General features: G+C 42.3%; 1 protein-coding gene across 1 annotated transcript in view; it reads right to left on the bottom strand.

Annotated features, from left to right (window-relative positions):
* The window catches only part of LOC126416626 (sodium-dependent noradrenaline transporter-like), a 387,224-nt gene that overhangs the window by 298,955 nt on the left and 62,388 nt on the right, over nucleotides 1-25,881 (bottom strand). Inside the window, exon 2 of the mRNA XM_050084387.1 lies at nucleotides 7,673-7,804. Coding sequence (XP_049940344.1) covers nucleotides 7,673-7,778 — 106 coding nt within the window. The 5' untranslated portion in view covers nucleotides 7,779-7,804. The remainder of the gene's footprint in view (nucleotides 1-7,672; nucleotides 7,805-25,881) is intronic.

The following is a 25,881-nucleotide window of genomic DNA, read 5'->3' as shown; positions in this document are numbered from 1 at the left end:
AGTGGACAACATGAGTGTGGTTTGCTGGTTGTTTCACAAGCTCGGTCGCTCTTGGGCAAATGCTGGGCTGGTCTCAACCCTGCGCCTTGGGAAAATACGGTACACAAACAGCTAAAAGAAGATTACATTTTCCGCATTGGCTGCGTTGTGATCACAGTCATTTATTATCACATAAGAAGCTTATTTCGAGGACGTGTCTTCTCATGTGCTTGCTCAAATGCTTGTAATTTTACAATGACACCTTGTTTGGACGTATACAACATACGTTCGTTATTTACATATGTCTCTTCAGGCGTAGTTCACCCGAAACAGAACAACGTTCCATACTCGTTAACCAATTGACTAAGAAATTTCTTCGCGTGGCCATTACTAACATTCAGAAGGCTTCACCCAGTCTCTGACATCTATTAAATCCACATTCACTATGTACACGACCTCCCTCACTAATCGCAGTCGGGCCATCCCAAAGTGTCTTAATATAAAGTTAACATCTTGAAGCATTAAACAAATACTTCCTTGCACACATATACATAAACAAACAAACGCGTACACACACACACAGACACACACACATACACACACACACACACACACACACACACACACACAAGAAAGAGAGAGAGAGAGAGAGAGAGAGAGAGAGAGAGAGAGAGAGAGAGAGGAAGATAGATAGATAGAAAGAGAGAGAGAACGGAAATGAACAATCTTTATATTTGTATCATTTAGTGTGTTAGGTCAGCAACACTTATTCGTTAACATCAACGAAAAAGCCAAAGAGTTAACACAAAAATACGACAGAATCACTCAGAGGTCTCGAAAGAAAGCTGCGCGCGATTAGCCGAGCGGTCTAAGGCGCTGCAGTCATAGACTGTGCGGCTGGTCCTGGCGGACGTTTGAGTCCTCCCTCGGTCGTGGGTGTGTGTGTTTGTCCTTAGGTTAATTTAGGTTAAGTAGTGTGTAAGCTTAGGGACTGATGACCTTAGCAGTTAAGTCCCATAAGATTTCACACACATTTGAATATTCTTTTTCTCTCGAAAGAAAAATCTGTGACAGACAACTATTGGTGTTCTGCAGCAGTTAGCTTACGAAACGTAAACATCTATCGGCGTTTTATAACTGAAGTGACAGTGCCACTTCTAACCTATGACTAGATGAGAGAATACGTAAATTTCGACCAGGAAAACTAATAACTATAAATATCCCTAATCCGTAGATATCGGATATAAAAACAACACTGTGTCGTCCGAGATGAAATACATTGAAGACATCTTAATGTAAATGGCGAAACGCGTCTGGAATATAAATATGCATGGTGTCCCAGGAGGACTGGTAAGTGTTCAGGGATATGACAGCAAAAAAGTGTAGTTAATATGGACTCTAAAACGCATACATCCAGAGCTATGAGGACTCCCATCTTCGATACTGCGAAATAGATCTCTTCTACTGCAAGTTTTTTGCTTTCTATGGGAGGAGATAGTGTGGACAGAAACAAGAATATATTGTCAAGTATACATGGGCTCTACAACGCATCTCTCAAGAGCTATGACTACTTGTTCACTAGAAGAGATACTTTCACAGTAGTGAAGATGAACAAGTGCCCATAACTCTGAGGGTATGCACCTTACAGCCTATGTTTATTGGATTTTTTTCGTGTTTTGATCCATGCTACCATACTCGAAATATGGAAAGTAAAGAGCTTGCAGTAGCAGAAATGTATCTCAAAGTGGGGAAGTTGAAGGAGTGCCCATAGCTTTTAAGGTATGCATTTTGGAACCCATATGTACTAGACTTTGGTGCTTCGAAAACTTGCCCCTGCCATATCTGAGTATTGACCATTAGTCGTGTACAAACTGTAGGGACTTATCGATGAGTCGATACGGAACAAAAAAGGTCTAATGAACACATGTCCGGAAATGCATGGTTTCCAAGCTAGAGACCATTTATTCACTCATACATTGTTACAGAGACTGCAGTCTAATACGAGCTGTACCATACAACTACAGTTACAGTATGTGTTGAAAATTTGTTTCCATGTGCCTCAACACATGTTTAGGTGCAGTAGCAGGTTCTGTCTCACACGTTCACATCGGCCAGGCTGCATCCGAACAGTGTCAAAGGCAGCATGAATACGCTACGCCAGTGTCTCCACATCTGCAATGGGCTCTGCATCCACGATTCTTTAGAGATGGGCCCATAACCAGAAATTGCGCGGGTTGAGATCCTGTGATCGAGCAGGCCATGCAACTGAACCTCCTCGTCCGATCCATCGACCATGGAAGACACGATTGAGATGCGTCCGGACGTTAACGGCGAAGTAGGCTGGAGCACCATCATGTAACAGCCACATAACCCTTCGAACCATAAGTGGCACTTCTCCCAGCAGGGGAGGCAAAATCACCCACAAGAAACCCCGATAGTTCCGGCTTGTTAGGCGATATAGATGGAAGGCTGGTCCCAAATTACGGTCGCCAGTTTCCCCCACACATTCCGGCTGCACCGATGCTGATGTTTCGCTATCACAATACGATGGGGGTCGTGCATATTATTCCACAGATGCCTATTCGTGCCTATTCGTGACCGTTGCTGCTCCCGTTTGGGGGTCCATGCCGAGCCTATATTGGATACAGCTGAGTGGGCGTGCGTCCGCTTCTGGGCGTAGTTTGTTGAATCCCACGAGGTTGCTTGGTCACATGAAATTTTATATTTTATGTCCTACATTGCAGGGTGCCTGCCATTTAAGTAACGTGGTTATGTGCCATGCTACCTGATTTGTTGTTGCCTGTACTCTGAATTACTTTTGGTAATACCAGTCACTGCAGTAACGAAAGACTACATTTCCTCGTTAAATTTTAGTAAATTGTTCTTCAGCTTGATCATAGTTTTTGAGTAAATAATTTTAAACTCATTTCACTAAATGTGTAACGCCGTGGTTTATGAATATTTAAATTTTGAAGTAACTTGCTGTCACCTAAAAGGTTATTGTAAAAATGTGTTGATGGTTTTACTTGTTATTGGTCTTGTTTAAACGTGCCAAATAAATGTTCAGTGCAGCTGTCGATGGTGATTGCCTGATGTGTCATTTGGTCCAGTCCTACCACCCCACAGCCTGTTGTGCTGAGCTCGTGTCGTTGTGTAAAAGTTGAATTCCTTGCTGTGCTGACACATCAGTAACGTCATATAACATTCAAAAAATTTATATTCTTCTCAGCAATAATCTTTAAATAATATTCAGTAATTTTTCTTTTAAAACAAGTTCATCTAGTAATCAATGTATCTAGTAAACTGAAACTTTATACTTTCATTTTATTACATCTGGAAACATTGAACAGCTTTCACACCAGTGCACTTGGAGTCTGATGAATCATCGTATGTACGGTCATTGAACAGTCCCCTGTAGTACATCTGCGTACGCAGTACAGGTGGGCTGTGAATAAAGTGCAAACACACTACTTTATTGAACGTTCGACTGTGTTATCGGTACGCATGCAACGACTTGCTTACCAATATGTTCCCAAAACACTGTGCATGAAAAGGGATTTTTCCGGGACTCATACCTCGGGATCTACTAGCGACGGAAAGACAGGGTCAAATGTTTTGGATAGCTATTGGGCTAGAACCATTTGTACACCCAGACAGATCGTCTTAGTGTCAGTATCTTACAGTATAGGATAGAAGTATGAATACTACACGCTTCCTTCAGCTTAGGCAAATGGAGCAAATCGGTTCGTTATTTTTGTTTGATGTGGTCCACTACGGGCGTCAAGGGGCTTACGAAGGCATGCTTAGTTAATAGGAGGTTCCTCATAAAATCTGAAACAAGCGTTTTTTACCATTTCTGTGTATCAAAACAGCACTGCAGATTCCAAGCAGCCTATACATAGAAAATGGCACCTGAAGTCCGGTGTGAAGTGGAAACGTAGTTTATAAAGTGACGTAGAACGTGGAAATATGTTGTAATGTGTCTTCGTTGACATCTCAAGGGTTCTGAGTACTGGTGCTGAAGCTCATGCAGATCTTTTTGCACATAAAATCCCGTCTGAGATGTAAAATTAGTTTTGCGTTATTTCAACTTCACATAAGAAAACGACCAATGCGTTTCTTTCCAAATGAGTGTCATTCTCTGTTGCAGCAGGGAAAAGGAGGAATCGAAGGTAAAATGCTCCTATCGGAGCACAAAAAAGTGGCAATTATGATCCCTTTTACTTAAAAGACTCTGACAGAAGTGGTGTACCAGGTGCCTCATTCCTCTTTCCACAACACCTTTTAAAATTTTCCCAAAAATTTTAGCATGCAAAAATATTTGCGCTTTTGTGTGATGAGAGAGAAGGAGACAGTGAAAGTGGAAAAGATGTGGAAAAGTAATAAATACTGGAAGATAGTAGACAGTAGTTGTGCTACAGCAAGAGCGAAGGAGACAATGGCAGTGTGAGAGAAACAGATGGAAACAGTGGCAGTGGAACATAGTTGACAGTGATAGAACAGTGCTAGGAAGAGAGTGAAGGTGACAATTCCAGTGGGAGAGGAATAAAGAGAAGGAAAAAGTGGATGTGGTGAGAGCCACTGATAATGAGAAACAGTCTATGGCAATGTCAACGAGGAAGAGAGAGATAGTGACAGTGAGAAAAGACAGTAGTAGTTGGAAAGAATGAATAAGATAGTAGCAGTAAGAGAGAGAGAGAGCATGGAGACTGTCAGTGAGAGAAGACACTAACAGTAGGACAGAACGAAGGAGACTGTGGCTGTGACGCAGCGACGGTTAGAAAGAGACAAAGAGATAATGACTAAAAATTGGGCTGAATGAGTGAATGAGAATGGGCATGAGCGGCTTACAGCGATGGGCTAATGAATGGTTTTGAGTGAATTACAGTTAGGCGAGCTTGTGGGAGTTAGAGGTGAGTTGCACGCTAAAAAGAGCACGAATAGGTTTGCATGCCAAAATTCTGAAAGGTGCTGAGAAAGGTAGAATGAGGCAGCTGATAGCCCACATTTCAGTCAGTCTTTTAAATAAAAAGGAACATATTCGCATTTTTGAGCTCCGTTAACAGACTCTTCCTCTGGTTTGAATATTAATTACAAAGGTCGCTGTGTCCCCACCGGGCCATGCCTAAGTTTGCCAAAAGAAGTGTAGCTTGTAGGTGCAACACTTAAACTTACTACTAAAATTATCAGCTGCCTCTGTCACAGAGCAACAGATCACCTCTCAGTCATACTTTATCGGAAACCTGCAGAAGGCATCACCAGGAAGAGGTTCACGTACCTCTCACCACTGTCCCCGTGTGGTATCGGTCGGTGGTCAGGCGGTGCTGACACTCAGTTGCCTTGCTGTTCACTTTCATCTCTTGCTAAACAGAGATCTGTGGTGACCTTTACACTACTGATGACAGTTTCTTGGAGGAAACAGAGCAGTTCATTTACGTACTATTTCGCTGGCGATTCCGCGCAGCCTCGCAGCGAAGCTTAATTTCATGTCGACATTAATTAAGTTGGTCTCCGGATCGACAGTAAACGAATCATGAACATTCCAGTTTCACTACCTATCGGTTCTCATACAGTGTTTAGACGACCGAGTGAGCTGATACTGAGGTAACAAACTGGACTAGCATTTGGGAGAACTACATTTGACATCCACAATTAAGTTTCCTTGGGTTTCCCAAAATATTCGGAATCCTTCACCAGCCCGAGGTTTTCTCCGCATCTAAGAAACTCATAGGCAACCAGATGTTTATGACCATCCTCCACTCTTCAATTTATCGATTGGTCTTCTGTAATTTCTTCTACTAGTGTTGGTGCTAACCCATACCACTTACCTATGATAAAAAAAAAAAAACGAAACGAAACAAAAAAACAAAAAAACCACTCTTTTCATTACTTTGAATCATTTGTCAAAAAATTATTTCGATATCTGGAATGGTTGTTGAGATAAGATGGATGTTATGAATAGTCCACGCTCATTTTGATCTACGCATGTGTGTGTGCACTACATCTATATGGCTACTCTGTAATTAACAATTAAGTGCTTAGTAGAGAGTTCATCGAATCACGTTCACACTAACTCTATTATTCCACTCTCTAACAGTGCGCGGGAAAAAACGAAAACATCTATCTTTCCGCGAGAGCTCTGATTTCCTTATTTTATTATGATGATCGTTTCTCACTATGTAGGTTGGCGTTGACAAAATATTTTCACATCCGCAGGAGAAATTTGGTGATTGAAATTTCGCGAGAAGATCCCACCACAACGAGAAACGCCCTTACGCTTTTGTTTTAATAATGTCCACCCCAAATCTTGTATCATGTCCATAACACTCTGTCCCCTATTTCTCGATAATACAAAACGTTCCATCCTTCTTTGAACTTTCTCGATGTACTCCGTTAGTCTTATCTAGTAAGGATTCCACACCGCGGAGCAGTACTGCAAAAGAGGACGCAAAAGTGTAGTGTAAACTGTCTCTTTAGTAGATCTGTTGCATCTTCTAAATGTTCCGCCCATAAAACGCCTTGCTTGGTTCGCCTTCCCCGCAACATTTTTTGTGTACTCTTTCCGATTCAGGGCGTTTGTAGTGGTAATTTGTAGGTATTTAGCTGAAATTACGGTCTCTAGATTTGATTGATTTGTCATGTAACCGAAGTATAACGGATTCCTTTTTGCACTTACGTGGATGACCTCACAGTTTTCGTTATGTAGGGTCAATTGCCAATTCTATCACCGTACAGATATCTTATCTAAATCTTTTGGTTTTGATCTTCTGATGACTTTACTAGACAATAAACGATAGCATCGTTTGCAAACAATCTAATCGTTTATATAGACAAGAAACAGCAGAGGACCTATAACAAAACCTTGGGGAACGCCGGAAATCACTTCTGTTTTCTCGATGACTTACCGCCATTTACTATGAACTGTGACCTCCCTGACAGGAAATCGCGTATCCAGTCACATAATTGAGACGCTATTACATAAGCACGTAATTTGATTAAAAACAGCTTCTGGGGTACTACTTAAATCCATTATCTTCAGATTGGACGTACTTATAGATCTCTATCTAAATGTAAAGACAAATTCGCTGTCTTAGCTACGTCTCATACACAGAAGTGTGTGATCTAACATACCTCCAATAAAAAGTCATAGAGACTCGAATTTTTCATTGTAGTCTATTAGAATTTCGTCATTGGGTTACTAACCTCGAAATACCACAGTATCCATCATAATTAACGATAAGGCACGCCGTTCGCCACAGAGTTTTGAAATGTTACAAGATGCATTTTTTCCAAATAGTTACTTTAAAATCGTTTGAGAAGGAGTGCAGACAAGATGGTGTGTGTGTGGAGTGTTGTTCTCGCAATGTAGCGATTTGGCCACCAGCCGTGCCAAAACGGGAAAAAGAGTGTCCTGTCCATTTTGGCTAGCCAGCCGACTCCTGACCCCTGGCGTCGATGCTGCAACCTAGCTGCGACTGTGTGCCCACCCGTTCGGTAACAAGGGGGTTTTCTTCGTGCTGCCTCAAGTGGGTCCACGCTGGCATCCAGCACACGTGTAACATGCTTCCTTTTTGTGCACATCATGACACTGCACACAGTGGTTATTTTGTACGTGATACGCCTTGCTCATAAGGTGTCTCAGAGGCGACTAATAATCCGTATGAGAGTTGTAGGTTAGCTCGCTGGCACTCACCCTTGAAGAGCGGGCAGATCCTCCAGACGCTGATGGGCCCCTGGCGGTTGTACTGGCCCAGGATGAGCTCCATGTAGAAGAGCGGAACGGCGCCGAACACCAGCATCAGCGAGTACGGCACCAGGAACGCCCCTGTGGCAAACAGCCGGCAAACTGTCACACTTGCTGTAAAGTACACTGTCCACAAAAAATAGGGGATACAGTGAGGCGAATGTCAGCCTCACATCATCGACGCCAGGATATAAGCAGTGCTTAACAATGTGAAAACCATAAAAGGATCCTGTAAACGTCTGCCTGGAATTAAGTACCTTTCGAGATACGGACTATTTCACTTGCATTGAGAATCATAAATACTCGGTCGTATATGCTTTTTTCCTGGTGAAGTTCATTTCTCGTTTCGTACTGGTTGCAGCAGAAATTTGAGCAGCACAACGAACTGTGATAAATCGGTTAGTTCCAAGACAGCTCCGAGCTAGACTACATGTAGTGTGTATTCCACTGACCCCGAACCACCACCGTTTGCAACTTAAGTGCTGTCAAGCGAGAGCTCACTGGAGGGCAGGGTGGCAGTATGTTGTGTTTTCTGATGAAAGCTGCTTCTGCTTCGGTGACAATGACGGCCGCGTGTTCGTTAAGAGGCCAGTTGAGGGCTTGAAACCGACTTGGACCTTCTAAAAATACCACCACTTGCAAATTAGGTTAGAAATCAGATTAAAAAGGCTGCTCACGCAACATATGTTCGCTTTACCGGGCAACAACAAAGTTACCGACTGTCGATGGTATCGTCAGAATGGAAATAATGAAGTCACTGTAAAAAAGTCATTAATTTTGGCACTTATCTTGAATGGATTCCCTCGCAGATTTCGTCGAAGTTGTTATGGCTCATCTTTTTGATTCTAGGGCGATTCCACTTTGACTGCTAGAAGGCCCAGCTCTGTATTTTAGCAATATTTGAAGACCTAACAAATGCGTTTTTCAGGAAATTCTTAATGATCAAACAATCCCAGATCAGAACAATGGTATGGTAGAAATAATTTTTGATCTGGTGTTCACGATCCACAGTTTTATTAAACTTCTTGTAAATACACATATACTTCTTCTTAATTGTCGCATATCAAGAAAACAGTTTTGTATCAATCTTCATATATTTAATTTCCACTTTAACAAAACACAAGACTTGACTGTTCTTTTACAAAGCAAAATAACAACTTAACTTCTGCAAAGTGAAACAAAGTCTTCTCTGTGCGCATTCGCGCCAAAACGGTTATAAGTGTCAAAATCTTTGACTTAGTCTCACAGAAATGAATACACACGAGAACCATATCACTGTAATATATCGATACATCGGTGTACCTATACATTAATAAAACCAAATGTGAATATTGTCACAAAAATACACTCCTGGAAATGGAAAAAAGAACACATTGACACCGGTGTGTCAGACCCACCATACTTGCTCCGGACACTGCGAGAGGGCTGTACAAGCAATGATCACACGCACGGCACAGCGGACACACCAGGAACCGCGGTGTTGGCCGTCGAATGGCGCTAGCTGCGCAGCATTTGTGCACCGCCGCCGTCAGTGTCAGCCAGTTTGCCGTGGCATACGGAGCTCCATCGCAGTCTTTAACACTGGTAGCATGCCGCGACAGCGTGGACGTGAACCGTATGTGCAGTTGACGGACTTTGAGCGAGGGCGTATAGTGGGCATGCGGGAGGCCGGGTGGACGTACCGCCGAATTTCTCAACACGTGGGGCGTGAGGTCTCCACAGTACATCGATGTTGTCGCCAGTGGTCGGCGGAAGGTGCACGTGCCCGTCGACCTGGGACCGGACCGCAGCGACGCACGGATGCACGCCAAGACCGTAGGATCCTACGCAGTGCCGTAGGGGACCGCACCGCTACTTCCCAGCAAATTAGGGACACTGTTGCTCCTGGTGTATCGGCGAGGACCATTCGCAACCGTCTCCATGAAGCTGGGCTACGGTCCCGCACACCATTAGGCCGTCTTCCGCTCACGCCCCAACATCGAGCAGCCCGCCTCCAGTGGTGTCGCGACAGGCGTGAATGGAGGGACGAATGGAGACGTGTCGTCTTCAGCGATGAGAGTCGCTTCTGCCTTGGTGCCAGTGATGGTCGTATGCGTGTTTGGCGCCGTGCAGGTGAGCGCCACAATCAGGACTGCATACGACCGAGGCACACAGGGCCAACACCCGGCATCATGGTGTGGGGAGCGATCTCCTACACTGGCCGTACACCACTGGTGATCGTCGAGGGGACACTGAATAGTGCACGGTACATCCAAACCGTCATCGAACCCATCGTTCTACCATTCCTAGACCGGCAAGGGAACTTGCTGTTCCAACAGGACAATGCACGTCCGCATGTATCCCGTGCCACCCAACGTGCTCTAGAAGGTGGAAGTCAACTACCCTGGCCAGCAAGATCTCCGGATCTGTCCCCCATTGAGCATGTTTGGGACTGGATGAAGCGTCGTCTCACGCGGTCTGCACGTCCAGCACGAACGCTGGTCCAACTGAGGCGCCAGGTGGAAATGGCATGGCAAGCCGTTCCACAGGACTACATCCAGCATCTCTACGATCGTCTCCATGGGAGAATAGCAGCCTGCATTGGTGCGAAAGGTGGATATACACTGTACTAGTGCCGACATTTTGCATGCTCTGTTGCCTGTGTTATGTGCCTGTGGTTCTGTCAGTGTGATCATGTGATGTATCTGACCCCAGGAATGTGTCAATAAAGTTTCCCCTTCCTGGGACAATGAATTCACGGTGTTCTTATTTCAATTTCCAGGAGTGTAGAACAGATTTTGAGAATGTAATGAGCTCTTTTAATCTGAGAACAGTTGTTGACATCCCCACAAGGGTGACTAAGAGCTGCGTACGTCTGATTGACAATATTTTTGTAGAAAATAACGGAATTGATAACATGTGTGTAACACGAACCTCGAATGGTCTTTCCGACCATAATGGTCAGTTGTTAAAATCGATGATGTAAGACCAGCTAACAAGAGTAGTTTTACCAATAGAGCTTTTACACTAATTAATATTGAGAATCTGGAAGCCTTCAGTAGACATTTGTAGCAATTGGAATGGGACACAGTATACGACGCTAAAGACGTCAATGATAAATTTAACATATTCCTGCATGAATTCGTTACCATTTTTGAAGCTGTAATTCCCAAGAGAATTTCAAAAAATACCAATCTGAGTGATTATAGGAGACAATGGCTCACTAAGGGAGTCAAAACATCCTGTAAAACAAAGAGAATGCTTTGTCTTACTCAGAAATTCTAACAAACCTCAGGATTGGGAACACTACAAATTATGCTGTAACATCCTAAAGAGTGTCTTCAAAAATTTCAGGAGCATGTTTATTAAATCTGAAATTAAAAATTCAATTAATAAAATAAAAACTGTTTGGAAGGGTTCAAAAGGGAGACAGGAAAAATTACAGAAGACACAGACAATATCGAAGTGTGTCAAAATGGAAGCATAGTAAATGAAGGTGATATAGTTGACAATATCTTCAATAACCATTTTTTGACAGTAGCAGATCAAATTGGTTGTAAACAGTCTAGAGTCGAAGCAGTGAGCCTTCTACAAAAACCAGTGTAGAACAAAATTAGTCAGATGTATGTGCCCTACATTACAAGCGAAGAGATTGAGAAGGCAATAAGGCAAATGAATAATAAAAATTTCACTGGTTGTGGTTAACATATCTATCAGAGTACTGAAGCATGACTGCAAATTTATTCATGAAGTTCTCTGTCAAATATTTAATGAGACCATAAATCAAGGTACTGTCCCTAACAGACTCAAATACGAAATTGTGGAATCACTGTTCAAAAAAGGTGATAAAGCTGATGTTTCCAACTACTCGCCAATTCTATTGTTAGGAAGTCTCTCTAAAATCCTAGAGAAATAAATGTTCAAAAGAATCATGGATCATTTTAATAAAAGTAAAACCCTTATTAAAAATCAGTTTGGATTCCAAAAGGGTACTTCAACTGAACATCCCATTTTCTCATTTGTCAACCAACTCCTGCATTCAAAGAGGCTCTATATTGGTTCATTCCAAATGGTCTGTCACTCAATGTTAGCAAGACTCAGTTCATTCAGTTTCAAACAGCAAATAATAAAAGGAAAACATTGAAATAAAATGTGACAGAGAAATGTTGAGAGTAGAGTCTTACAAATTTATGGGATTATGCATAAACAACAATCTAAACTGGTCAGTTCACATCAACGACCTATGTGAAAGACGCAGCGTTTGCCATTAGCTCAGGAAAGGTCTCATGGAGAAACGTGGTAACATCCTCGTGTCCCTATGTTTGTTGGGGAGGGGGGAGGGCACCATCTTGCTCGAAAATGACGTCAGGGGGCATGTGTGGAACAGCATAGCTTGCCAACATGTCCAGATAAGCGTGCCCTGTAACTGGCACACATGCATCGTGCAAGTCAGCGCTAATCATGAAATGGTGTCGATCACATCTTGAAGAGTTTCTCTATCGATTGTTTGTTACTAGGAAACAATTAAAGATGCATACAAAGGATATTTCCATTCGCTTATGACATGTGGCAACATATTTTGGGACAACCAGTCACAAGCAAACAAAGTCTTCATTCTACACGAAAGAATCATCAGAATTCTAGCTAGAGCTCACCCCAGATGCTTTTGCAGGAACGTATTCAAGCAAATTGCGATTCTCACCATGATATCTCAGTATATTTTTTCACTAATGTGCTGTGTGAACAATGATCATACAATTTATAAAACAAACAGTGAGTATCATGATCACGAAACAAGAATTAAACATGATCTTCAAGAAGATATAAAAAATCTCAGCGTGTACAGAAAGGAGTGGATTATTCAAGCATAAAAGTAAACAATAAACTTCCATTTCATTTTAACCAACCATTGGGAATATGACTAAACTCAGAAACAGAAAACCTGAACCTGGGTACCCAGATGGGGATTTGAAGCGACGTCCTCCTGATTGCTTCTTTCTGGTTTTGCCCAATAGTATCAGTCTTGAGAGACCCAATGTCTCTTTCTGGTGATTTCCTAGAGGAATAATGATCAGGCCTTCGCAAAAACTGTAGACTGACTTCTGCTCTGGGAAAACTGATGAATGTCCTGTAATTACTGTGTGCTTTTTAGAACTGAACAGAACTTTCCACACTGTCGCTTTTGTTGATGTTCTTGCGAAACTATCAGCCCATTTTGTGACGTACTGGTAACATATATATCTCTAACATGTAACAATGGTAAGTTTCTATATCAGGGGCTCCACAGGGGTCAGTACTAGGCCACTTGCTTTTCTCGTAATACGTCCCATTGCAAGTATCACTTAAAAGTGATGATCTTCAGATATTCCAAGACAAGTACAGTGAGCACACCCTCCTGTAATGCAAACGATGGCGTATTTACCTTCAATGAACACGGAACGTTGATCTCAGTAAAACTACAACCACATCAATTTTATCTGCTCATAAGACTTGTTACCATATAGTTCCAAGAATGTCTAAATATTCCGTACCATATCTGAGGCTGGACCTAAAAGACAGCTGCAGTTTGTAAGAGAGCATTGCGCCACCATAGTCTCCATATATATGACAGCTAATTTCCTCTACAGTTCTGAAATATGTTCGAACAATCATTGGCACTTTCAGTCCTCTGCTCTGGTAGGATTTCTGCTCGAGAGTCCATACTTGGTGATGTGCTGATGAATATTTGTGTGCCGTACGTTTATTATGTTTTCGACCATGCCACTCCATCCTACGACAAAATATCCTCGCTACGTGCGCACAATAGGAGAGATTCTTGACGTCTGTTCTATCGTCTGCTTCGCCTATGGAGTCGTTCTTATACAAGACGATTGAAACTTTGTGAAATATACCATCAAATAGAAGAAACAACTTTAAAGGGGAACGCGATATGAGTGGAACAGTGATAGGGAGAGCCAGCTTATGTAAATGCACAATAACAGGGGGAAAATTAATTTAATAGTGATGCATTACTGAACACGAAACACAAATCGTTAACTGTCCACTCCTAGTTTCGGAAGCGATGGAAGGTGGCCAGTAAAAATGGAGCTCCTCTTCATTCCTTCTGAATCTGGAATACGCGTTGTGTTTGTCGTTTGTCTGGTCAGGGTATCGACCAGTGGGTCGACTGCCAAATGCGGGAGCAGTGCCTCTTTGCTAGTTCTGGAAGGAACTGATCTCTTCTGGGATGCTAAAGATTTTTAACCCTAGTGAGCTCGCCGCACATGAGGCGTTCTACTCTAGTTCTTGGCTGGTCTTCGGTGTGAACGACGTGCTCACTCTTTGCTTGTCACCGTTTCCAGCTCGCCATGTTAACCATTTATTTGGACGTTTGTCTAGTGAACAACGTGGGAGATTTTTGAGCAGCACACTTCAGAGTAATATGGTGAGATGTATGTCGCCGTATGCTTTGCTTTTAGTTTCGTTCTCAAATGAATGTTATAGGTTTATCGGATTTGTAATTTCGTGTGCTAAATGTGTGTCGTTATTCGACTTAGCAATTGTTCTATAGCATGTGTGATCCGCAGTCCGTTTCAGTGAGAGGCATGCTAAACCTCAAGTGCATTTATCTTAGTTTAAATTATGTAGAGGGTGTAGAGGCTAGAGGCATACAAAAACGTTTATTTGTATTTCAGTACCTGCTAAGATTTATAACTTTATTTGTCCAACACTGTACACAGGAGATCAAACATTTTTGTTCATGTTGGTACAGTTCAGTGTGGGCACTGTCTGTAGCTCGACAGATATCGAAACGGTACTCCACTTCTCACCACATGTTCATAAGCATGACTGATGTTATGGCCTCTACTGCGGCGTAGACCCGTTGTCGCAAATGTAAGAGGTTCGAATCTCTGTTTTGTGAACAATGTCCTTGATAAACCCCCATGCACTGAAATCTTTCTGAGTCACACTGAAGAACAGAATGGGACCGGAAATGGGACCCCCTCACTTCGCCTTTCGATCTAGCGCTCAGGAAAGGTCTCATGGAGAAACGTGGTAACATCCTCATGTCCCCATTTTTGTTGGGGAGGGGGGAGGGCACCATCTTGCTCGAAAATGACGTCAGGGGGCATGTGTGGAACAGCATAGCTCGCCAACATGTCCAGATAGGCGTGCCCTGTAACTGGCACACATGCATCGTGCAAGTCAGCGCTAATCATGAAATGAAGTCGATCTTGAAGAGTTTCTCTATCGATTGCGCTTTTACCCAATATGAAATGTCGGGTTCCTTCGTTATAAGGATTTGCTTATGCATGCTTCTAGTCTGGGCACCTTTCATTTGTTATATGTGGAATATTAATATTATAATGCGATTTCCACATATTTTATGGGAAGTATTTAAAGCTACTTGTTTTCAATGTGTGAGCACAACCATCAGGGCTGAGTTGTGTGCTAGATTCTGTTTTCAGTTATAGCTTCACTTAATTTAATTTGCCTACAGACATTCGTTAATTTGTTTAATTTTTTTCCTGAGTCACAAACGTGCCATATGGTATGGCAACCATACTATAATTTTGAATGAAGCTAATCAACGAGGTCGTACAATCCTTAGAATCGGATGTATAGGGGGTACATTCTTCCGCTTTTAAGTTATCTGTCGTAAGTGATTTCAGATCTTAAGTATGACCGTGATGAAGAACATCAGGTGGCGGAGACCAACGACTTTAATATTAGTCATACAGCAGAAATTTGCGAGTTGTTAAACAAAAACTGATATTATGGCAAGTTTTCGGAGTCTACAGAATCTATTTAGGTGCTATGGTTTACGCTTTGAGATAGTTAAGCAAGGAGCCAACAGTTCACAATTCTTGTTTATTGTCCAACAAGGCATCGCTGTTAAATGATTTTTCCCATGGTGTTGCACTTTTGAGTAATCTTGCTCTCCCAGTCGTTTTATTCAGAACACTTACGCTAAAATTGTTTCTTCTAATTAGTGATATATTTCGTATCATAAATAATTTTTCAACTTGTGTGAATAGAATAGTCCACAAGATATAGGGAGCCTACAACCTTAACGGTCAAATTATAGACAATAAGACTGTAAACTGGGTATTTTGAAATAAGAGAAGAATGGTCGGAAACGACAAATTATTTTAGGGTTTTGAATGAGCAATACGTTTGAGGCATGTGTTTGTAAATTGCGTATGTTCAGTAACATAGAGAAGTCTGCCTCAGTGTCGTTGGTAATACCACATTAAACAACAGTACACAGTCGTCTGGATGTACGCACGGTAAAGTTGCTACTATTTACGTGACTGGTAGTCGAAGAAGGAGCATTACCCATTACAGACATGGACAAGTGGACTAATGTTTGTAAATGTCTGAGTTAAATTGGATTAAATGTCGTTGTAATTACGGTCAGTTTACATGACTGTTTACAACGCAGTGACTATAGCTGGACTGTCAGTTGAAATCAGGATCTGAGACGCAATAAAATAGACAGATGACATTAAGACCGCTGTTGACCTTCTTTCTGTTCCCATTACAAGCACTTGCAGAAGACATAGTAAGCAAGAAGTCGAACGATGCGAGATATTTAGCAACAAATTTCACTCTGGTCAGAAGGAATTAACGGCTGTGGAAAGGAACTTATGAGTAGCGGCAACTACATTCCTATTATGAACAATGTCTGCAAGAAATGGAGCAAATAATTTAGAACTCAAAGTTTAGTTTCGTTAGTGTGATGTAGTAATGCATACTCAGTCGTAGAAATCAGCGCTAAAGCTGATATCGTTTTCCTCGACTTCAGGAAGGCGTTTAATACTGTCAGTATACTGAAAAAAAAAGCGAACTTACCGAGTATCAGACCAGGTTCGTTACTGTATTCAGGATGTCCTTACAAACCGAACTCGCGAAGTCACCAATCCGTGGAGTACCCCAAGGAAGTGTGATAGGGTGGTTATCGTGTGCGTAAACAGGATGAGTTAGCTGCCCTACCCATGGGTTTTATGCAACGTGCCTTCGAATTCTATGTACAAGGTTTTCATATTCTCTCACTCGCTACGTGCGACTACTAGTCCTACAGAAAAAATGTACAAGATCTTTTTGTAGGAAATTTAATGTAACTCATTTTATGTAAATCGCTATGAACAGGAAGGTACGGCAGATAGTTTGTTACTGTGAACACTGCAGTGATAGTGTTGTTCTTATCACCATCGACAGCAAACCAACTCCGACAACGATAGTTCAGGTATACATACCGACGTCGCAAGCTGAAGATGAAGAGATGGAGAAAATATGTGAGGATATTGAAATGGTAATACAGTACGTAAAGGAAGATGAAAATGTAATAGTCGTGGGGGGCAGGAATGCAGTTGTAGGGGAAGGAGGAGAAGAAAATGTTACAGAAAGATATGGCCTTGGTACAAGTAATGAGAGGGGAGAAAGACTAATTCTGTAATAAATTTTAGCTAGTAATCTGTTCAAGAATCGAGAGAGGAGGAGGAGGAGGTATACTTGGAGAAGTGATACGGGAAGATTTTAGTTAGATTACATGATGATCAGACAGAGATTCCGAAATTAGATACTGTATTCTAAGGTGTACCCAGGAGCAGATATAGACTCAGATCACAATCTGGTAATGGTAAAGAGTAGGCTGAACTTTAAGATATAGCACAGGAAGAATCAATACGCAAAGAAGTGGGATTCGAAAGTAGTAAGCAATAACGAGATACACTTGAAATTCTCTAAGGCTGCAATAAAGAATAGCACAGTAAGCAGTGCAGTTAAAGAGGGATAGACATCTCTAAAAAGGGCGGTTACAGAAGTTGTAAAGAGAAACATAGGTACAAAGAAGGTAACTGAGAAGAATCCATGGATAACAGAAGAAATACTCCAATTGATCGATGAAAGAAGAAAGTATGAAAATGTTCAGGGAAATTCAGAAGTACAGAAATACGAGTCGCTGAGGAAAGAAACGTGTGGAAGCTAAAACGAAATGGCTGCATGAAAAATGTGAAGAAACCGGAAAAGAAATGATTGTCGGAAGAACTGACTCAATATATAGGAAAGTAAAGACAACCTTCGGTGAAATTAAAAGCAAGGGTGGCAACATTAGGAGTGCAACGGAAATTCCACTAATAAATGCAGAGGAAAGACCGGAGAGGTGAAATGAGTACGTTTAAGGCCTCCATGAGAGATAAGATTTCTCTAATACGATAGAAGAAGAAACAGGAGTCAATGTAGAAGAGAAAGGGCATCCAATATAGGATCAGAAATTTAGAGGGCTTTGGAGGACTTAAGATCAAATAAAGCAAAAGGGATAGATAACACTCCATCAGGATTTCTAAAATCATTGGCGGAAGTGGCAACAAAACATATATTCACGTTGGTGGTTCAAATGGCTCTGAGCACTATGAGACTTAACATCTGAGGTCATCAGTCCCTTTGAACTTAGAATTACTTAAACCTAACTAACCTAAGGACATTACACAAATCCATGACCGAGGCAGGATTCAAACCTTCGACCGTAGCAGTCGCGCGGTTACGGACTGAAGCGCCTAGAACCGCTCGGCCACCGCGGCCGGCTTTATTGACGTTGATGCGTGTAGAGTGTATGAGTCTGGCGACACACCATCTGACTTTCGGAAAAACGTCATCCACACAATTCTGAACAATGAAGTTGCTTACGAGAATAATATACAGAAGAATGGAAACGAAAAATGAGGATGGATGTGAAATGTGGCAAGATGTTCGAAATTCTGAAAAAAATAGGGGTAAGCTATAGAGAGAGACGGGTAATATACAATGTGTACAAGAGCCAAGAGGGAATAATAAGAGTGGACGACCAATAACGAAGTGCTGGGATTAAAAAAGGTGTAAGAGGGGACGTAGTCTTTCGCCTCTAGTGTTCGATCGGTACATCGAAGAAGCAATGATCGAAAGGAAAGAAAGGTTCAGGAGTGGAATTAAAATTTAAGGTGAAAGGATATCAATGATACGATTCGCTGATGACATTACTATCCTCAGTGAAACTGAAGAAGAGTTACATGATTTGCTGAATGGAATGAACAGCATAATGAGTACAGAATACGGACTGAAGGTAAATCGAAGAAAGACGAAAGTGATGAGAAATAAGAGAAATTAGAACAGCGAGTAACTTAACATCAGGATTGATGGGTTCAAAGAAGATGAAGGTAAGGAATTCTGCTACCTAGGCAGCAAAATAACCAATGACGGTCGGAGCTAGGAGGACAGAAACAGCAGACTAGCACTGGAAAAAAGGGTGTTCATGGCCAGGAGAAGTCTAATAGTATCAAACATAGGGCTTAATTTGAGGAAGAAATTTCTGAGAATGTACGTTTGGAGCACAGCATTGTATGGTGGTCAACCATGGACTGTGGTAAAACCGGAATTGAAGAGGATCTAAGCATTTGAAATGTGGTGCTGCAAACGAATGTTGAAAATGAGGTGCCGGCCGGAGTGGCCGTGCGGTTCGAGGCGCTACAGATTGGAACCGCGAGACCGCTACGGTCGTAGGTTCGATTCCTGCCTCGGGCATGGATGTGTGTGATGTCCTTAGGTTAGTTAGGTTTAAGTAGTTCTAAGTTGTGGGAGACTGATGACCTCAGAAGTTGAGTCCCATAGGGCTCAGAGCCATTTGAACCATTTGAAAATGAGGTGGACTGATAAGGTAAGGAATGAGGACGTTTACGCAGAATCGGAGAGGAAATGAAAATGTGGAAAACACTGACAAGAAGAATGGGCCAGATGATACGACGTCTGTTAAGACATACTTCCACGGTATTAGAGGGAGCTGTACAGGGTAAAAAATATAGAGGAAGATAGAGAAACTTCCTGGCAGATTAAAACTGTATGACGGACCGAGACTCGAACTCGGGACCTATGCCTTTCGCGGGCAAATACTCTACCGACTGAGCTACCCAAGCACGACTTACGCCCCGTCCTCACAGCTTTACTTCTGCCAGTACCTCGTCTCCTACCTTCCAAACTTTGCAGAAGCTCTCCTGCGGTCCGACACACAGTTTTAATCTGCCAGGAAGTTTCATATCAGTGCACACTATGCTGCAGAGTGAAAATTTCATTCTAGAAACATCCCCCAGCTGTGGCTATGCCATGTCTCCGCAATATCCTTTCTTTCAGGAGTCCTAGTTCTACCCGTGTCTAGGGGTAGCGTCTTTGACTCATAATCGAAACGTCTTCGGTCCCGGGTTCGATCCCCGCCACTGTCTAAATTTTGATAAATGATCAGCATTGGCGGCCGAAGACTTCCGGCATAAGAAGTCAGCCTCATTCTGCCAACGGCCTTGTCAAAGAGGGCGGAGGAGCGGATAGAGGTTCAGGGTACTCTCTTGCCCTAGGGGTGGGAAATTGCCCTTAAAGGCGGAAGAATCAGCAATGATCAACGGCATGAGGATGCAGAAGGCAATGGAAACCACTGCATTAAAAACACGTAACGTGTATCCACAGCACATGTGGCCTGTAATTGAAGAAGTGTCATGATGATCTCTCCATTGGCAAAAGATTCCGGAATAGTCCCCCATTCGGATCTGCGGAAGGGGACTGCCAAGGGGGAGGTTACCATGAGAAAAAGATTGAGTAATCAAAGAAAGGATAACGTTCTACGAGTTGGGGCGTGGAATGTCAGAAGCTTGAACGTGGTAGGGAAACTAGAAAATCTGAAAAGGGAAATGCAAAGGCTGAATCTAGATATAGTAGGGGTCAGTGAAGTGAAGTGGATGGAAGACAAGGATTTCTGGTCAGATGAGTATCGGGTAATATCAACAGCAGCAGAAAATGGTATAACAGGTATAGGATTCGTCATGAATAGGAAGGTAGGGCAGAGGGTATGTTACTGTGAACAGTTCAGTGACCGGGTTGTTCTAATCAGAATCGACAGCAGACCAACACCGACAACGATAGTTCAGGTATACATGCCGACGTCGCAAGCTGAAGATGAACAGATAGAGAAAGTGTATGAGAATATTGAAAGGGTAATGCAGTATGTAAAGGGGGACGAAAATCTAATAGTCATGGGCGACTGGAATGCAGTTGTAGGGGAAGGAGTAGAAGAAAAGGTTACAGGAGAATATGGGCTTGGCACAAGGAATGAAAGAGGAGAAAGATTAATTGAGTTCTGTAACAAGTTTCAGCTAGTAATAGCGAATACCCTGTTCAAGAATCACAAGAGGAGGAGGTATACTTGGAAAAGGCCGGGAGATACGGGAAGATTTCAATTAGATTACATCATGGTCAGACAGAGATTCCGAAGTCAGATACTGGATTGTAAGGCGTACCCAGGAGCAGATATAGACTCAGATCACAATATAGTAGTGATGAAGAGTAGGCTGAAGTTCAAGACATTAGTCAGGAAGAATCAATACGCAAAGAAGCGGGATACGGAAGTACTAAGGAATGACGAGATACGTTTGAAGTTCTCTAACGCTATAGATACAGCAATAAGGAATAGCGCAGTAGGCAGTACAGTTGAAGAGGAATGGACATCTCTAAAAATGGCCATCACAGAAGAAGGGAAGGAAAACATAGGTACAAAGAAGGTAGCTGCGAACAAACCATGGGTAACAGAAGAAATACTTCAGTTGATTGATGAAAGGAGGAAGTACAAACATGTTCCGGGAAAACCAGGAATACAGAAATACAAGTCGCTGAGGAATGAAATAAATAGGAAGTGCAGGGAAGCTAAGACGAAATGGCTGCAGGAAAAATGTGAAGACATCGAAAAAGATATGATTGTCGGAAGGACAGACTCAGCATACAGGAAAGTCAAAACAACCTTTGGTGACATTAAAAGCAACGGTGGTAACATTAAGAGTGCAAAGGGAATTCCACTGTTAAATGACGAGGAGAGAGCAGATAGGTGGAAAGAATAGATTGAAAGCCTCTATGAGGGTGAAGATTTGTCTGATCTGATAGAAGAAGAAACAGGAGTCGATTTAGAAGAGATAGGGGATCCAGTATTAGACTCGGAATTTAAAAGAGCTTTTGAGGACTTACGGTCAAATAAGGCAGAAGGGATAGATAACATTCCATCAGAATTTTTAAAATCATTGGGGGAAGTGGCAACAAAACGACTATTCACGTTGGTGTGTAGAATATATGAGTCTGGCGATATACCATCAGACTTTCGGAAAAGCATCATCCACACAATTCCGAAGACGGCAAGAGCTGACAAGTGCGAGAATTATCGCACAATCAGCTTAACAGCTCATGCATCGAAGCTGCTTACATGAATAATATACAGAAGAATGGGAAAGAAAATTGAGAATGCTCTAGGTGACGATCAGTTTGGCTTTACGAAAAGTAAAGGGACGAGAGAGGCAATTCTGACGTTACGGCTAATAACGGAAGCAAGGCTAAAGAAAAATCAAGACACTTTCATAGGATTTGTTGACCTTGAAAAAGCGTTCGACAATGTAAAATGGTGCAAGCTGTTCGAGATTCTGAAAAAAGTAAGGGTAAGCTATAGCGAGAGACGGGTCATATACAATATGTACAACAACCAAGAGGGAATAATAAGAGTGGACGATCAAGAACGAAGTGCTCGTATTAAGAGGGGTGTAAGACAAGGCTGTAGCCTTTCGCCCCTACTCTTCAATCTGTGCATCGAGGAAGCAATGATGGAAATAAAAGAAAGGTTCAGGAGTGGAATTAAAATACAAGGTGAAAGGATATCAATGATACGATTCGCTGACGACATTGCTATCCTGAGTGAAAGTGAAGAAGAATTAAATGATCTGCTGAACGGAATGAACAGTCTAATGAGTACACAGTATTGTTTGAGAGCAAATCGGGGAAAGACGAAGGTAATGAGAAGTAGTACAAATGAGAACAGCGAGAAACTTAACACCAGGATTGATGGTCACGAAGTCAATGAAGTTAAGGAATTCTGCTGCCCATGCAGTAAAATAACCAATGACGGACGGAGCAAGGAGGACATCAAAAGCAGACTCGCTATGGCAAAAAAGGCATTTCTGGCCAAGAGAAGTCTACTAATATCAAATACCGGCCTTAATTTGAGGAAGAAATTTCTGAGGATGTACGTCTGGAGTACAGCATTGTATGGTAGTGAAACATGGACTGTGGGAAAACCGGAACAGAAGAGGATCGCAGCATTTGAGATGTGGTGCTATAGACGAATGTTGAAAATTAGGTAGACTGATAAGGCAAGGAATGAGGAGGTTCTACGCAGAATCGGAGAGGAAAGGAATATGTGGAAAACACTGACAAGAAGAATGGGCAGGATGATAGGACATCTGCTAAGACATGAGGGAATGACTTCCATGGTACTAGAGAGAGCTGTAGAGGGCAAAAACTGTAGAGGAAGACAGAGATTGGAATACGTGAAGCAAATGATTGAGGACGTAGGTTGCAAGTGGTACTCTGAGATGAAGAGGTTAGCACAGGAAAGGAATTCGTGGCGGCCGCATCAAACCAGTCAGTAGACTGATGACCAAAAAAAAAAAAAAAAGTTCTGCAAGGTTCGCAGGAGAGCTTCTGTAAAGTCTGGAAGGTAGGAGACGAGATACTGGCAGAAGTAAAGCTGTGAGGACGGGGCGTGAGTCGTGCTTGGGTAGCACTGTTGGTAGAACACTTGCCTGCGAAAGGCGAAGGTCCCGAGTTGAGTCTCGGTCCGGCACACATTTTTAATCTGCCAGGAAGTTTCAGTAGTAATTTAAATTAACGTAGTGAAGTGGAAGTACGTTTAAAACTGGGTGCAAAATACGTGATGGCGGGAACACGAGCCACGCACGGCTCAAGAATCAAATGTAATTTTCTGCTCATAACAATATTTGACTGCCATCAGTTGCTTGTAATTTCTAAATTTCGGCCGTAATATTTACATTTACCTGGTCTTGAAGAGAAGTTTATTGAGAAAGACGCATATAAGCAATAAATAATGCGACATGTATAGGTTAGAATGTAGTTTTCGTTTCTTATCTGGCAAATCACTGAGGCCACAATAATTTCTAACTGTATTTTGAGATTTTAATTGCACTTCGTAATTTATGTAAGCACATTAGGCCATAGTAGCAATAGATAAATCACAATTCAAGGCAACAATGACACATATGTTTGTCGTTTCGGAACGTATATACGTTTACAAAAGTTAACTTGTACGACTAGCAGATATAATGGACTACCGCAGTGATCACTGTTATTATCTATGACAATGCTGTATACAATCTGAAAACAAATAAAATGGTATTTGCAATAAGATAATATGAAATGAGAATCTATTATTTGAATTTAATAAGTTAACCGCGTAAAATATAGATATGAAGCTGGGCATCCATGATGCCCTTTTGCCTATGGTAATTAAGTCTCTTTTATGCCAAATATTTCCACAAGTAGTAAGTTTCAGCGCAAAATCGGTAGGCAATGTCAGAAACCGGTTCAAAAAACTTTGTAACGGTAACTCATTCATCCCTGTCCGGCCCCGGTAGCTGAGTGGTCAGCGTGACGGAATGTCAATCCTAAGGTCCCGGGTTCGATTCCCGGCTGGGTCGGAGATTTTCTCCGCTCAGGAACTGGGTGTTGTGTTGTCCTAATCATCATCATTCCATCTCCATCGACGCGCAGGTCGCCGAAGTGGCGTCAAATCGAAAGACCTACACCAGGCGAACGGTCTACCAGACGGGGGGCCTTAGCCACACGACATTTCATTCATCCCTGTACTATTCGTAGCGTTGAGGAAAAGGGATGTACACTTGAGACATAATATACATGATTTCGAATATAAATATCAACCATTAGAACACAAAGGTTCACACTTACATCGCGAATGAAATGAGAATCAAAAGCGTCAGTTCTTAAATGCAACAACAAACCTGATACGTGTCGATTGGAGCACCGCCTATCATTAATGGGAAATGACGGTTTGAGTACACTGTACGTATTTTATGGAATAGAATTAGAGTATATAATAAAAATGGGTATTCCCATTTGAATGGTTTTTCATATGATTTTCCGTTTTCGAGATTTTTAGTTTTCTCTAGTTAAAACAAGCACCTCGTGTATTACTTATCAGGCAAAGTTACTAAGATAGTAACTTTGACAGATAGTAAGGCATGGTCTTTTCTTAATGAAAGTGAGTTACATTACAGCCACCTTTGTAGATGGAGGTTTGCCTTAAAAGAGTAGTAGATTAGTGTTACTTACCGACCTGGTAGCCAGAAGTCCCATCACACTCTTCTGGGCAGTCCTGACGATACTCTTAATCAGAGACAGGGGTATTGTCAGGAGTACCCTAGGGAAATTTGATAGGAGCGCTATTATTCTCTGTGTATGTAAACCAGTTTTCAGACAGGGTGTGCAGCATCTGCGGTTGTTTGCTTACGATGCTGTGGTGTACAGGAAGGTGTCGAAGTTGAGTTACTGCAGAAGGATACAAGGTAACTAAGACAAAATTTATAGCTGATGTGATCAATGGCAGCTAGTTCTCGGTGTAGATAAACGTAAGTTAATGCAGATGAGTAGGCAAACCAAACCTGTAATGTTCAGGTAAAGCATACTGTGCTCGTTTAAATAACTGGGTGTAACTTTGAAAAGCAGTGTGAAATGGAACGGGCATATGAGGATTGAGACAGGGAAGGCGACGGGCCGACTTCGGTTCATTAGGAGAGTTTTAGATAAGTGTGATTCATTTGTAAAGTAGATCGCACATAGCGCCCTCAGTGCGACCCATTCTTGAGTACTGGTCAAGTGTTTGGGATCCACATCAGATCGGATTAAAGGCAGACATCGAAGCAATTCAGAGGCGGGCTGCTAGATATGTTATCGGTAGGTTCGAGAGCACGCAAGTATTACGGAGATGCTTCGGGAATTCAAATGGGAACCTCTGGAAGGAATGCAATGTTCTTTTAGAGAAAATTTAGAGAACCTGCATTTTAAACTGACTGCAGAATCATTCATCTGCCGCCAACATACATTTCGCTTAAAGGTCACGAAGATAAGATATGAGGAATTAGGACTCGCTCTGTTTGCGGATGGAACAGGAAAGGTAATGGCCAGTAGTAATGCAGGGTGCCCTCTGTGGTGTCACCGCCAGACACCACACTTGCTAGGTGGTAGCTTTAAATCGACCGCGGTCCATTAGTACATGTCGGACCCGCGTGTCGCCACTGCCAGTGATCGCAGACCGAGCGCCACCACAAGGCAGG

The sequence above is a fragment of the Schistocerca serialis genome, chromosome 8, assembly GCF_023864345.2.
Source record: "Schistocerca serialis cubense isolate TAMUIC-IGC-003099 chromosome 8, iqSchSeri2.2, whole genome shotgun sequence".
NCBI lineage: Eukaryota > Metazoa > Arthropoda > Insecta > Orthoptera > Acrididae > Schistocerca > Schistocerca serialis.
This window is presented reverse-complemented; position numbering and strand designations above follow the sequence as displayed.